The following is a 15636-nucleotide window of genomic DNA, read 5'->3' on the forward strand; positions in this document are numbered from 1 at the left end:
CGCTTGGTGAGGCTATGGTGTTGTATTTGTCGCCTCAAAATGATAACAGACACAGCTTCATAAGATTCGATTTTGTAGATTTAAACGTTTAAAAGCTGTTTTAATCTTGATAACATATTTTTGGAAGAATTTTAAGGGCTTTCCTGACCAGCAAAACAAAAGATAGAACGAAAATACATTTCACGAAACGTGTGCAAAAGCATAGACCATTACCTAAGCGCAGTTGTTGTGGCCCAAATTGCCCCAGTGTTTTGACGTTTCACAGTTTGTTTACATATGCCCATTTTACCCCGCGTGTCAAAATAGCTTCTCGTAAAACATCAACTTTTATTTTACATTATTTTCATGTTTTCAAGTTGTTTTTATTCTATGTGGCAATTTTAATCCATAGATAAATGGTTGAGGCATACATTAATGAAAGAAAAATTGTGTTTTGTGGAATATTCAAAGGAATATTCAGTAAACTGCTTAACATGCCCATTTTGCCCCGCTTTCCCCTACTGCGTTGGGTGTGTGTGTGTGTGTGTGTGTGTGTGTGTGTGTGTGTGTTTGATGTGTTATCAAAAAATAAGCCATTGATTTAGTTGATTGAATTTTTGAGGACGAGTTCCTGGAAACTGTTATGAAACCAATTCCATCAGGGCTTTCAGGAACGATGAGGATAGAAATGTGTCTTTGAACCTCCAAATTTCTGGATGTTGTTCCCGATTCTAGATGATGAAAAAACTTCCTATAATTTTGAAAAAGAAAGTGGTTGGTTGATGGTTGAATGGAGAACGCATCTGGTTGTAAACGATCGGTATTGGATAAATTCCGATTTAAATCGTTTATTTTTTAATAATTTATTTTCCATTTATTAAATTTCGTAAACCTTAAAGAACTCCAACGGTATTGTCTGTAATCGTCTATTCATTATTATTCAAACAAAAGCCATTTTTGATATTCCATTTGCTAACTTTACTGTTAAATAGAAATGAAAAAGGAAACACACACAAATTGCTGCAATATTTAAATTTTCCGCCTTTGTTCATACTCTGTTCCCACTGTTCCAATTTTGACCCGCTCGTTTTGAAGCGTTTCTCCCAAGCGTTTCAGCTGTCATCGCCCGCCAGTGTGGCCAGATTATATTGGCAGATTTCGGCAGGAGCACTGTTGAGAACGCATCCATTTAAATTTAATCAATTATTTTAACGATCAATTCCTTCTTCATTTTCTTCAATTTCTGAGGAAAATACAATGAAACAGCGCGAGCGAGCGTTCTTTTCAGTGGCACTCACTGGCGCTCGGCCTCGTGCATTTTAAAGGCATGCAATAGAGCGCATTCTCTCCGTGAAGGCGCTCCATCCGCCATTTTTAATTTTCAGCCCAAAACAACGGACTTCGGATCCGATCTTGGGCTGAACCCCCACCGTGTGTTTGTACCTATCCCTCGACTGAAAATTTAATTCTCTATTTCTGTCAGGTGAGCTTAAACCGCGTACAGCGAGATTCAAATTCAAATTTAAATAATTTTCTTTGGCTAGCAATTCTCGGAATCCCCACGACTGACATAGTCTACTTATTAGGAACATTAAATTTTAACGGATAAAAATAAAAAGTGCCAGGCAAACAAACGTGCATCAGCGCGATAAGTAACAAATGATGTTAGCAATCCTTGAAGCAGCATTCCAAGCTTAAACGACTGAAAAATCAAATATCTGTGATTTTCGGTAGGATAAATGGAAAATCAGTAGTTTTAGGGCGGTCATCTGTGAATCGGTAGGCATATAAAAATCGGTAGGAAGACAGATAAATCGGTATTTCTGGTCACCCTGTCGCCCGCACTGTTTATGTGTCAAATTGGTGGGCATAGAAAAAAAAAAAACACACACACTCACTATCGGAAAACAACAAATTACGCGAAGATGGTGCAAAGTTGCGCTCACGTTTTATTACTTTAATTCGATTAGTTAAGAACCAAAATATACAGTAAGCAGTATTATAAGTGTTAAAGTGTGTAAAAGAGCTTCCGCTGTGTTCGCCAACGCCATATTGTAGCGATTGTTGCCGCTTTCAAGATGATGTTCCGGCTGCGGGTTAAGATTTTCTACGTGTACATCATTATTTCGTTCGTGTTTAGCGTGTACCTGTTTTATTTAATATCGAAATATTCGTTCGAGAAGTTTATAAACTATCACCGGCATGTGAGGTAGAATTAACATTTACACACCAACGCAAGCTTCTGGGGAAACTAATTGCTGTTTTGTTTGTTTTGTTCCAGGAGCAACAAATTCCCCGACCGACCACGGATACCGCAGATCGTGGGCCACTATGTGGGCGTCGGGACGGTGGGGAACCTGTCGAAAGATTTCATGAACACGAACAACTTCGACCCGATACCGGGCGTCGGGGAGCACGGTGATCCGGTCGTGATACAGGCGAAGGATCTGCTCAAGATGCAACAGTTGTTTCAGATCAATCGGTACAACCTGCTGGCCAGCGACCGGATCGCACTGAACCGTAGTCTGCCGGATGTGCGCAAGCCGAAGTGTGTGTCGAAGCTGTACCCTGCCAAACTGCCCACCACTTCCATCATAATCGTGTTCCACAATGAGGCCTGGTCGGTGCTGCTGCGTACCGTGTGGAGCGTAATCAACCGCTCGCCGAAGGGCTTGGTGCGGGAGATACTGCTCGTGGACGACGCCAGCGATCGACGGTTTCTGAAGCACGAGCTTGACAACTACGTTCAGAAGCTTCCCCTTTCCGTGACCATTTTGAGGTTAAACAAACGGGAAGGGCTCGTTGCGGCCCGGCTGCTCGGCGCCCGGATGGCAACGGGCGATACGCTTACCTTTCTCGATGCGCACTGCGAGTGTTCGCCCGGGTGGCTGGAGCCGCTGCTGGCCCGGGTGCAGGAGAACCCGAAGAAGGTGGTCTGCCCGGTGATTGATATCATTTCGGATGATAATTTCTCGTACATTAAGAGCTTCGAGTTTCACTGGGGTGCATTTAACTGGCCGCTGCACTTTCGGTGGTACACGCTGAGCGATGAGGAGCTGGCGGAGAGAAGGAAGGACACGACCACTCCGTTCCGGACGCCGGCGATGGCGGGTGGTTTGTTTACGATCGATCGGAAGTACTTCTTTGACATTGGGGCGTACGATGAGCGGTTGAAGATTTGGGGTGGTGATAATTTGGAGATGTCGTTTCGGGTGTGGCAGTGCGGTGGGGAGGTTGAGATTGCGCCCTGCTCGCATGTTGGTCATCTGTTTCGGAAGAGCTCACCGTACACGTTCCCTGGAGGAGTGAGTGGGGTAAGTAGGGTCATTCAGAGCAAAGAAAAGAGTGTTTTGCTTGAACTTTTTCCCTTTTTTCTAGATTCTGAACGAAAATTTAGCCCGAGTTGCACTTGTGTGGATGGATGATTGGGCCAAGTTCTTCTTCAAGTTTAACAAGGGCACTGAAGAGTTCAAAAGCTTGGTAAGATCTTCTTAAAAGGTATTTTATCTCCATTTACTAAATGACACTTTTCCTTTTCCACAGAATGTCTCTAACCGACTCGCCCTGAAACGCAGCCTCAACTGCAAATCGTTCGACTGGTACCTTCGCCAGGTGTGGCCCCAAAACTTCTTCCCCGCGCCGAACAAATTCTTCGGCCGCATCCAACCGATCGACCTAACGTCCACGTTCGACTACCAGGAGTACCTCACGCTGATGAAGAAGATCAATCTGATCATCAAAAACCTCAACCCGGAGCTGAAGTGGAAGTTCCTGATCAAATACCTCACGGAGAATGTGAAGCGCATCGGCGACTCGATGAAGGCGGCCAAACACAGTCCGTACTGTTTGCACAAGCCGAAAACGAACACGGCCATCAACCAACCGTACGGGCAGGCGTACCTGCAAAAGTGTTCGCTGCTGATCAACGTGCTCGACGAGCAGTTTGTGATTGACGACTATGGGCGCGTCATGACGGACGAGGGCATCTGTCTCGATTCGTTCCGCAAGACCAGCATCGATGGGGAGGAAATTGTGGAGGGTGTGCGGAAGATTAAGATGGTTACCTGCGGCAGCCAGAAGCCGAACCAGCGCTGGGTGTACGAGACGGACACGTACCATCTGAAGAACATTGGCGATGGGACGGAGTGTCTCGAGCGGAGCGCTACCCTCACCCGGGAGGATGGCGAGGACAAGTATGAGCTGTTTCTGGGGCCGTGCGATGTGCGGAACGAGCTGCAAAAGTGGATGCTCTTCCCGGTGGCATGGAAGTAAAAGGATCAAGCCGCGCCTAAGGCATACTAGTCCGAGTTAGGTTACCTCGCTCAGGATACACAAACACAGGCACACAATCTCTTTCCTATCTCTCTCTCTATAACGTCCATATGTGTAGCTAAACGAAAACAGATTTCAAACCACTTCTCACTGTAAGTTTCCCTTCAAACCCACTATCCTTTCTTCACTAGTTAACAAGAGCAATTTAAACCAGTTATATGTGTAAGGTATAGAAGGCGTAGCAGAACGCTCCCAGTTCGGTGCCGAAATGAGAGAAATCGCCAATCTCTCTGAATCTCTCTCTGTCTTCATGTTTGAATGTGGGCAATCTTTGAATACCAGTTTTCCAGCTAGTTTTGTAAGAGACGACGGGCGTAAGATATTTCATACAGTAAGATAAACGTGTGTAGCTTAACGTACCTTTAATGTGACGGGAAAGTATTAGGTGTGCATCTATCGCGGGGTGTGTGTGGTGTGGTATTTGTTTTTCGAATTGCTTTTTAGCAGTACTTACTTTAGAACCATGTGCTCCTCCTGCGTACTTGAAAAGACTCGATTTAGCTGTATTAAGAATGTTTATTTTTGTTCACCTTTTTGAATCCATTTTTGTTTCACAATCTTCTTAGAATGGTATATAATTTGAAACTGTGATATTGTGAGTATAGCCTAGTAGTGTGGGTCAAAGAAGGGGACATGGGACAGACACACACACACGCACACACAAACTTATGTCACACCAATGACAAAACTCAACGCTCAAAATACATAATTTCTAAATACAAACCTTTACAAACGGCAGCGGAACTTTGCAAATATTCGTCCGAAAAGCAGCGGAAAAGCGACTCGATCGATCAGGTCTTCAGCAACGCATCATGAATAATATGTCGAAAGAGCACAGATGGAACGACTCCGTAAAGATAACTGAAGTGCTGGAACTGCACCAGGAACATCTTCATAATACCAAAACCTCCAGGTAAGTCTTACCTATAGGAAAACGACACGACAGCCAGTTGTGTTTATTTCGGCGTTTTTCAATCTATTCGTGCATGATATTTATTTTATCGCTTGATTTCACTTCACTACACAGTAACAGTAATAGGGGTGGTTTTTTTCTAAATACATGTACAAAGCGTAACCTTACTAAACTAAAGCCATAGGTTGTCGGATGTTGTGGTTGGGTATGGGCTTTGTAGTTTTTGTATGATTTTTTTTGTTTGTGTGTTGAGTTTCTACATATTTACTAGTTAAAAAAACAAAAGACCGCGGTAATCATAATGGTAGCATTGTAAAATTAAGTCATCATCAGAGAGAAGCAGTTATACGTAGACGTAGTTAAGGTTGAGTAAAACAAATAACTAAAAGGAAGAGAAGTACTCACTAACTTTGTGTGATAAACTTAATCGATAGTGAGAAGGAGGAAAATAAACATAAAACTAACATAGAAAGAACACTAAACAAGACTCCCGCAGAAGGAGTAGAGCAAACAGAAAGATGGCATAGAATGGAACAACCCAATTAGCTAGTAATAGTTGGAGTTGCTTTCTGCAGCATTGATCGGTGTATCGGGTTCGCGGTTTGTGTTGTATTTTTTGTTTATCTATGATTAGTGTGCTATTTATTTACCTTTATTATCTTACATTATCTTCGATGCACTTGGTTCGTTGCCCTCGGCGAGACAGTGCATCGAATCTTTTTTCCTATTTTTTTTCTTTTTCTAGGTGCTCGCCAGCTGCTTCTTGTGTAAGTAACTGCGTGTGTATGTGTGTGCTGGTGCGCGTGTGTATATTTGGACTAATAAAACGTACAAAAAATGGTTGTAAAACAGATAAAATCTCTCTCAAAAAACAATAAAACAAACATTACATTACAAAACAAACAAGAAACAGGGAGAAGACTCCTCTCGTGGCCGGTCATGGCAGAGACGTTGTGTGGCGATCATGCCTCTGCAACTTCTCTAACCTGTCATTAGAGGCTCTGTAAACGCTGAGGACCGCTCCTCTGCCATGTGTGTGTGTTTCTGATGTTTCTGATCTCACTAAATTGGTAACTAATTTGTAACAGCGTGCGTGTGGCGTGATGTAGGATTGTTTTAATTGTGATAATGTATTTCAGTTTTCCCTCTTTGCTTTGCTCTTTCTCCTCTAGAATTCCCCTTATTGCCTATTGGGCTAACGGCTGGTGGTATCGTTCATCCAGAATCGGCATTCGTATCTCCAGCATCGACCAAGCCTGTTGGTTGGTAAGTCCTCACAACCGCGCTTTCTGTCTCCGTGTTCATGTTTAATTGCCACGCTTCTTTTTTTCTTTTCTGTGCAATTTCCCTCTCCAGAGCACAACCTCCGAAGACAACCTTCTGAAGATCAGCTGAATCAACCGCTTATCAGGAGCGTGGTATCGCTGTGTCTGGCGAAAAAAAAAAGAAACGAAACGGTACCTGACTGCCATTTCAAGGTAAGTTGAAGACATACACAAAATCGGAGTGGGGGCAAAAAATCCGCTCCCCAAACGTTTACGATCACGCTGCGGATCTTCCTAAAGTGTGATCGGGCTACTACAAACCATCGGAACATTGAGGTGTTATCGGAGATCAGAGTCCGCGGGTCCGTTTTATGCGAGTGGAGGGCCATTTGCTTGCCGCCGTACCCCAAAAGTGCCCGTTTTATGGCGGCAGCAGCGGTTGTTTGACGGCGTGCAGCAAGCCGGCAGACAAGAAGAGTGGTTTATGGTTCACGTGTTTGCAAAACTTAATTAGAACATCTTGTGGTTGGTTTCCTTTTTTCAGTTTTCAATTGGTCGTAATCCCGGCAAGCGCGTGAGTGTTGTGAATAGAGGAGGGCAAAAGAGACGGAAACCGATATGTAAAACGTAACTAATTAACAAACACAGCTGTGGTGCTTCTCACTAAACTATCCAACATTGCTATCTACTAGAAGAACTAAAACTCAACAATACTATAACATTTCACGCTCATTTCGCTCACTCGAGTACGCGAGTAACGCCACAGCTAGAGTCTAGACAATTTCCCTCATCTCATTCGGCACATACACCACCTGCGGGACGTGTTGATTGATGGGCTCCCTTTTTTTTAAATTCCAAAATCATCCCCAACAGTTGTCACTTGATCGTCACCTGCTCCGACAAGTGGCAGCACGTCCCCGAGCAGCATTTTTACATTTGGCTTTGGTTGAACAATTACTTTTCGTTTTCGAGTACCATGGATTGTCTCATTTCCCAACTTGATGCTCTCGTGCCTACATCATTTGCTTTGTTTTTTGTTTTTACTAAACATTAGTTCGTAACAGTAACAGCTAGCTGGTAAAAGGTAATGGAAGTTAAACGAAACATCTTAAAAAAAAGGCGCCCTCTTAAACACACTTACGATACTTATCGAGGAAGCAAGAGCATATGATCGGTATGGCAAGTAGGTTTCGTATTACTTTTTTGCTTCTTCCTCCAACTTCTTTCCCTCCCCATAATCATACAAAACAAAGCACAAAGGAGTATTTTATCACCGTGTTCCGTAGCAGTTCGCGTAGAACATTCGCGTACCACACAACATATTTAACTAGCGTTCGAGAATTAGTTAGTGCTTTACCCTAGTTTCTAAGACGGTTTAGTTGCTTCAAATACTATAAATTCGACCCGGCAGATCGGGGCCGCTATCGCGAACGATTGGGTAGTAATGGTAATCTCTCGAGTGTTGTTTTGTTTGCGAGTCTTTCCTATAAGTACAACGGGGTTGGTAGTAACACGCAGCGTAACGTAACGTAACAAGTGCGCGCGCGCGTTACGATCTTACTTAAAGGCTACGATTTAGGATCGATTGTACCTTGCGGGTTTGAGTGGTTAGCTTGTCCGTAACAGTAGTAGAATAGTAGTGGTTGAACGGGGCTTTGACCGTTGGTGCTCCGTGTGCTCTGACTGCGTTACAGTACAGTGGAATGGAATGGAACTAAAATACTGTACCGAAGGAACCATGACGCTCTCAGTATCTCTCTCTCTCTCTGGAACGTGATCGTGCGCTGATCAGCAGGTACACCCTAGCTCTCTACCGCGGGTCTCGGGCACCCCAGGTCAGGTGACCTGTAAAGGTTCGTCCCCGTCCTCGTTGTTGTTCGTCTCCATCTTGATGTCCGGCTGGATGTCCTGCTGGGGGCTTCCGATGCTGCCGCCTGCCGGCGAAACAGGCTCCTCGTCTGACGGTGTCGAGCTGCGGGAGGAGTGCGTATCGTTGTGTCCATCGTTGTGCTGCTGCTGGGTTTGTGATCGTCTGCCGTACGGGCTGTCACCTCCGGCGTTGGATTGGGAGGAGGGAGATTGTTGCTGCTGCTGCTGCTGCTGGTGCTGCAATCGTAGCGGGATCGGCAACTGTGTCACCTTGCCCATGAACGATCGGATCTCCTCGAAGTACGAATCTTCCGGAATACCGCGACTGTTCCGCCGTGCTGCCCGTAGTCGCTCGTCTAGCCCAAGCCCCAGTCCGGCCGCATCCGCCTCGTGCTTCTTCAGATGTCGATCGAGGTTCGTCTGCTGCCCGAAGCAACGCTCACACAGCGCACACTTGAACGGACGCTCCTTGTTGTGGATGTTCCGGACGTGCCGCTGCAGGTTGCTGGAGATGCTGAACGATCGCTCACAGTACCGACACTTGTAGGGCTGTTCGCCCGTGTGGGTACGCAGATGGCGCGTCAGGTTGGCCGACCGCGGGAACACCTTGCCACAGAACTTGCACGCGTACCGATCCTTGTTCTTGCCGTGGGGCGCCGGAGTACCGCCAGCACCCGCCGGCAGATTGTGGTTAATGATGTTGGCATTGTTGTTGTTCAGGACATTGCCTCCGCCGCCACCTCCTCCACTGTTGGATGCGTTGTGACGGAGCTGCGACAAGCTGACGGCGAGTGCTTCTCGCTCCTTTAACCGCTGCAGATCGTAGGAAGCGGACGAGCGCGGCGGCAGAAAGGAACCACGGTACGGCAGTGGAAGTCCAGCCTTGGCGATCGCTTCCAGCATGAGCGGATTAAGCCCGGGCGGTCCAGAAAACAGCGCACCGGGGCTGTGATTAGCGAGGCTCGATATTCGGAACTCATCCTTAATGTTGATGTGATTGTTGTTGGTGTACTTCGAGCTGTTGTTGTTGTTGTTGTGGTGGTTGGTAGGACTCGGGCTCTTGTCACCGTCGGACGGCTGCTTGCTGTGGTTGTTGTTCAGATTGTTGTTGGAGTTGTTGTTGTTATCGTTAAAGTATATCACATTGCTGCCGGCCTTGCTGTCGGTCGAGCTGGCACGCGGCGGGTCCGTTTCGTCGTCCGAGGAGGTGGAGGTTGATGTGCCACCACCACCACCGCCACCGGTACCGCCACCGACAGAAGACTTCTTGCGCTCCACCCGAAGATCGAGCGGTTGTTCGGTGAGGCTCTGGTGCTGTTGCTGCTGCTGGTGCAGCAGATTCGACGAGGACGAACGGTTGACGAGCGAGAGATCGAACGGGGCCGGGAGGGTGGATCCGAGACCGAGCAGCGGATAGACCGCGCCTTGCTTTGGACTGGGCAGCATCTTGCGCGGTGAGTGATCCTTCTCGCGCATCTTGCGCCTCACTGCATGCGCACAGATCACGGTTGCGGCCGTTGTTGTCGCTTTTGTGTCACCGCGTGGCAGAGAGAAAGATGGATGGAGTGGGGGTGGGGGATGGGGGAAACGTCTTTGCGTAGTTGTTCAGCTACTTAAAGAGCCTGAAACGAGACAGGAGAAAAAAAACACAACAATAGAGTATACAGAACAAAAGGGAAAGAAATGTCTTTTCGCGTGCGACTACCGTCGGGATCTTAATTGAGTCATTCATTTCCGCGAGTCGGCGCGAAGAACCTCACAGTTTGAGGACATAGGAGAGAAGGTAGAGAGTGCCCGTTAAGACCCCTAGAAAGATGTACCTCGCAATAACAATGATTTCTATTGAGAGAGCTGCAAGACAATCGCTTAAAAAGCCCTGGGACGAACCGGGGCGCGGTGAAACAAATGAAGTACGTCCACACGGAACCACAAAGTGACCATCGCCTGGCGACCCGTGATTGCGACCCAGTTTGAACGAGATCCGCAACGGCCATTCGCACCATTCAGACCATTCCACCAGGGGCACTGTCAGCTCGCCCAACTGTCTCCGAGCAAATATTGAACTTGCTATCATCTTTTGATATTGTCTAGTGGCCGTGCCGAGTCACCAATCACCCGGCAGGCCGGTGACTGTCACTACAGCGACCACTTGGAATGTTAATCAAAAGAGACCGCGCTTCGCACCTTCGCCAGCGCCCAGCGGACGGCATTAGACGGAGAGAGCGATGGCGGCAACGAAGAGGACCACGTCGACGATGATGATGCAGTCCGTTGCAATCCATTGCCGGACCGGACCTTAGAAAACGGACAAAACGGAAATGGCACCCAAAGACAAAGCGTTGCAGGCGATACCGCAAAAGCCACCGCAGCGCAACCAGGAGGGTCATTGCATTGGGCCTTCTTTGCTGCAGTGCGAATTTTGTGCCATTCGCTTGCCTGCCTGCTCCAGATTTCCTTTTATGAGCAACCCATTATTTGTTCGGCCGCGCATCTGAATGGGCGCCTCGAAGTGTGGCGCACGACCCCGTAGAATGGCACGTGGGCTGCCTGACTGCTGGCTACTTTCAGTGCGTCCCTCGAGCTGCAGCGCAACATCTTCCAATCGGGACAGTTTGGAGCAAAACGCCGTTTGATCGCGTGTTGCCGGTCGTGTTTGTCGACCACTTCGGTTGGCGCGCGCGCGCACGCCGAGAAGGCATTGAGTGTTGTTTGGCGAGCGTGCTCTGGCCAACTTTCTTTCGATCTCCCTTCCACACCCCCTCCTAATCTTATCGGAGAATAGTTCCGCAAAAACCCCCCGGAGAAGCAACTCAAGAGATCATTCTTTGCTGGTACACATTGGTCTATTCGAAATTCGTCACGGAACTGTGTGTGTTTGTTTTCGGGCGTCTCTCTGTTTGCGCCTTTCTTCTTGCACAGAGGAAAAGCTTTGGATCAGCCAGGTTAGGGAGCATGAATGTATGGTTCCGTTTCATCGTGTCTTGCGAAGGGAAGGTTAGAAAGACACAGGTCGAATGAATCCGTCGTGGTCAATCGCGCACGAGCCGTTGGAGGTTGGAAATTGAAAAGCAACGCAGCAATCTCCCGAAACGTCATGCGAAAATGGGAATCGTGATACGCGATCATTATCGTTTGCGGTGCTATTGGAGTTGGTTGGTATCCTCCCCACCTGAAAACCCGGGTGACTAATACAAGAGAGGGTTTAGGAGAAAGGGGCAGTGAGGTCTCCAGGGTGAAATGATTTGTACCGATTGTAGAAAGATTGTGTGGATAATGATGTTCAAATTGCTTCACGGCTTCTTGGTTTGGTGGTTTGGTATGGTACCGAAGCCATCCCAGGTTTGCCGTTTGGAGTGGGAATAGGTCTTTACTAGCTTATGATGTAGGTTTCTTCATCGTGCGATGGTAAAGAGTATTGGATGTAAACGATACAATTTAAGGAACGAAACATATTGGATCGTATTCTGGACAATAATCATCAACTTGATCTTTGTCTTTTGCGATTGAGATCACGCAAATCTGTAAAGCTATATATCATTGCAATTGTATTGAAAGCTGCTATCAGCTACAGATCAATGCTTGAAGATACTTCAGCTTAAAAACAAACATCTTTAACTCCACTTCAACTCCACTGATATTAATATTGTCATCTCTCTGCACAAACACAAGACGGCAAAAAACAATATCAAATTGCTCTATCTCGTATTGGACTCGTTTCGTGATTGCGCAACCACCGTTACGGTAATGGTTGGAATCGTTAGGTTCGTTAGGTCCCGGGCCATATCCAGAACTGCAACTCCTAGCAGCAGCAGCAGCAGCCCTTTAATAGGCTTAATAAATATGAGAAGCGTGTTGGAGCTCCTCCCGTCGTACCTTTACCAGCTAGGTTAGGGAACGCTGCGCACTAAACGAATGTATAGAAATTGATATAAATTTGATTTGAAAATAATAAATAACGTCCACGGAAGGCGCCCCCGAGACCCCCTTTCTCCCTGCTCCAAACAAACATGCCAAACAGTCAGCGACTGTGTATGCTGATCGAAACAATGCCACAAACTCGCAGCTCGAAATGCATAATAAAGAAAACAAACCCTAACAAACCCCAGCAAACAAACAAGAGGGTTGTGAAGGCGCAGCTGGAGCAGAGGAAATAAACTTTACACTGCAAATCCGTACTTATTACTGTTCCCGCAGTGCCGCCGGCCCGTTCGTTGCATCGAATCCTTTGATTCGGCGGTGGAAGGGATGAGAGGGAGTTAATCGCGAGCACGAGCCATTGTAGGCCCCGGATTTTTTTCTTCTTTGCCAAACGCCACGATCTGGCTGGCCAAATGCAAACGTTCGATGAAGACGACGGCGCAACGACGACAACACGGAATCGGAGCGTTTGAGCGTTTGAGGAGTCGATCGAAAGCACGTGCGAGCAGTCGCAGTTGCGGACGAAACCCAAGACTGGGTCGTTTTTCCATTATGAATAAATATAAATAATCATTACGAGTCATGCGCGCGAAGTGATCGAGACAGGCGGATGATCTACCTACGACGGAGTTGGTGACTATTGGAACGAAGTCGATTGTGTCTGGATAGGTAAAGCTTAGAGAGATTAGAGACATTGTAGGAAGAAGTAAGAACTTCTTGTGTTGAGTTTGGAGTTCAAATCTCAAACAAAATTGAACTTTTTGAACATTTTGTACTAAAACTAGGATCTCAAAAGATCTTCCGTATTCTTGTCTAATCTCAATAAAACTTCCAATCTAAAGCAAAGATCGCAGAGCCCAAGGCAAACTAAATGTGCAGGCATCAGGTAAGAACCTAATGATTGATTACCCGTTGCGACTGTGTCGAAACCTTCCATTTATGCGTCGAACTTCTGGGGCATTCAAATCGCTCTCTCAAACGCAAACCAAAAAAAAAAGCGTCCATTCCACGTGATTGAGCTTCTAATCGGATTTCTGACCGGATTCCAAACGACTTTTGATGGATATACCATCCAATGCAAGAGACCCGAAAAACACGATATCCCCGAACATCTCATTTACCATTCTCTGGATTGTGGTGCTTTGCTGCGGGTGAATCATGTGGTAACCGCAAAAGTGATACTTTGTACCCAGTGCTTTGTGCCTTCTGAGACTGATATATTTATTCCTGCTTGATCTTCTTTTTTTTTTTTGCACATACACCTCTCCAATCTTACTAATCCATCTTTGGGGCGGTTTTGCTGAATGGTCCCCGAAAAAAAAAATTGCTCCATCTCACAATATTCGATTACCAAACCTGGGTTGGAGCACCTGGGGATGGGTTTCTGTGCAGGAATGCTTCGCTCCTGTTTAGCATTGCCGTGCCTACGATACCTAGGGCGAAACCCTTTTTCCTTTTCCCCCGCTCTCCACGCCCAATCGGTTGGGCGGTGACGAACGATCATCTTCATCATCATTAGCCTCAGCGCAGCCGGCACATCACGCCACCCCATCCGGGGGGAGGCAAGTGGACATTGGGAGTAGCCGTATCCTATATACACCCGTCCGTCCCCGGCACGAGATGGTTTGAAGATGCCGTTTGCGCTTTGTTTGCAACTGACCGCGCACAGTGCCACCGGGACACCGGGTGGGTGCGGTGTGTCTTGCGGTGAAGCCGCCTCGTAGCCGTATCGTATTCGTAACCCCGTCCCTGTCCCGAGATGAGTGAGATCGTTCATCAGGCGGGCGCTGAAGACTCCTTATAAAGATGCCTTCGCACTCGTCCCATTTCGTAGGAACTCGTAGGAGCGCTAGGATCGCGGCGGAAGGTGGTGGAGAGGCGTTGGTGGAAGCAGAAAGGCATTTTCTTTTGCGCGGCTTCCTGCTCCTTGCCTGTTTGATTGAGTGATGGACATTTTCTGGTTAAAAAGTGTATCTAATTTCTACAATCAAATTAAATTGAAAGTTCCATTTCGTCCCCCCTTAGTAGGGTGGGGAGGTTGGAGAGCCCGCGAGAGGGTTGACATGAAATGGGTCTTGTTGGCAACGGTTGGAATGGTTCGGAGGCTACCGGCAGCTTCTTTCATTTCCAGTTTTATTCAAAATAACCGGCAGTGGCACACAGCGGTGTGTGACACACAGTGTGGTGTTCATTTACATGTTACTCGTGGCGATTGGGTTGGATCAGGGGAGGCTACCGGGGGGGAGGGGGGGGGGACAGGGGAAGAATTTCGGTAGAAGACATGCCGAGGCGAAGGGAAAATAAGCAAACTGACAGGCAGGGCAGGGCAGGATTGGCTTGTTATGCAGATGATCGTCAGTCCTAAGCTAGACAGTTTGAAGAGGTCGTCGTCGGGTTGTAAAGAGAGCAGTGAGTAACGGATCTGAGATTGACATTTCATGTGGTTTTTGATGAAATAGTGCATCTGATGTCTATTCCTACAGCCGAAAAAAACGGAGACACTGTCCACTGTCCAGTGCAGACACGTCTCGCTCACGTTTCGGCGGTGGATTTATGAGATCGCTGGAAGGTTCGGAATAGGCGCGACTACTACTGCTACCCAGAAGATTAAAACAGAAGCATTTTCGTGGATCACGCTTGGATCGGCGTAGATCGCATGGTGCGTTCCCTGCTGTGCCGGCAACCGAGACGGACGGCCGGACGGACACACCGAGACCTTGAGAGATGAGATCGCGGTGGCACACATTTTCGGCAGCGGGCAGAGATAGCGGGAGCACATGCAGAGATATTTTAGTGGCGGCTGGTAGCTGCTTTGGTTCGTCATTCCCGTGGTGACGTTTTAATGCTATTTGAGGTAAAGGTGATAGGGAGAGAGAGAGAGAGACAGGAGGAGAAAGGGGGAACTACAACATCGCTTGTAACATCGCTTTGCGTGATGGATTTCTTGTCCACCGTCGGCGTGTCGTTGATCGATGCCGTACCGGTGAGAATTTGATACATTTTTGGGCTTCCGTACTTTGCCGACCCGTTTTTTGGAGGGGATTTTTTCGGGGGTAGAAGACATGAAACTCATCTTTTATATCTCCAAATACATGGACTGGCTGTCTTGTGTGTTTTATTCTACTTGGAGCCTCCAAAGCTCCCCAAACTTCCAAAGTGATCGATCGACGGCGTTAAGTGGTAAAAGCCGACCGCCTTATAAGCCTCTTCTGCCTTCGCGCGGGGAAGTCGTCCGCCGGCGGGTAACTGGATCCTGGGAACCGCAATCGCTACTCCGTGACGTGCATGATCGTGGAATCGCGTTTTTTCTTAATATAACATATAATCAATATAAACAACAACGACCGTCTGTTTCAAAGC

At 47.2% G+C, this 15636-nt stretch overlaps 2 protein-coding genes across 3 annotated transcripts in view; one reads left to right on the forward strand and one right to left on the reverse strand.

Moving 5' to 3' along the window:
• The first annotated feature begins 1825 nt into the window (after positions 1-1825).
• On the forward strand, positions 1826-5044 carry LOC1277750 (polypeptide N-acetylgalactosaminyltransferase 3). The gene is made up of 4 exons (XM_317241.5): positions 1826-2188; positions 2261-3293; positions 3358-3459; positions 3523-5044. Exons 1-4 carry the CDS (start codon positions 2058-2060, stop codon positions 4249-4251), a joined length of 1995 nt encoding a protein of 664 aa, XP_317241.5. The 5' UTR covers positions 1826-2057; the 3' UTR covers positions 4252-5044.
• Positions 5045-5275: 231 nt separating this feature from the next.
• Positions 5276-15636, reverse strand: part of LOC133393021 (protein glass-like) — a 66902-nt gene continuing 56541 nt past the window's right edge. For both annotated transcript variants that reach the window (XM_061655951.1, XM_061655950.1), the window contains one exon: positions 5276-9980. In XM_061655951.1, the coding sequence (XP_061511935.1) occupies positions 8326-9834 (1509 nt within the window). In that variant the 5' untranslated portion in view covers positions 9835-9980 and the 3' untranslated portion in view covers positions 5276-8325. The remainder of the gene's footprint in view (positions 9981-15636) is intronic.

This window comes from Anopheles gambiae, chromosome 3 (assembly GCF_943734735.2).
Source record: "Anopheles gambiae chromosome 3, idAnoGambNW_F1_1, whole genome shotgun sequence".
Classification (NCBI taxonomy): Eukaryota; Metazoa; Arthropoda; class Insecta; order Diptera; family Culicidae; genus Anopheles; species Anopheles gambiae.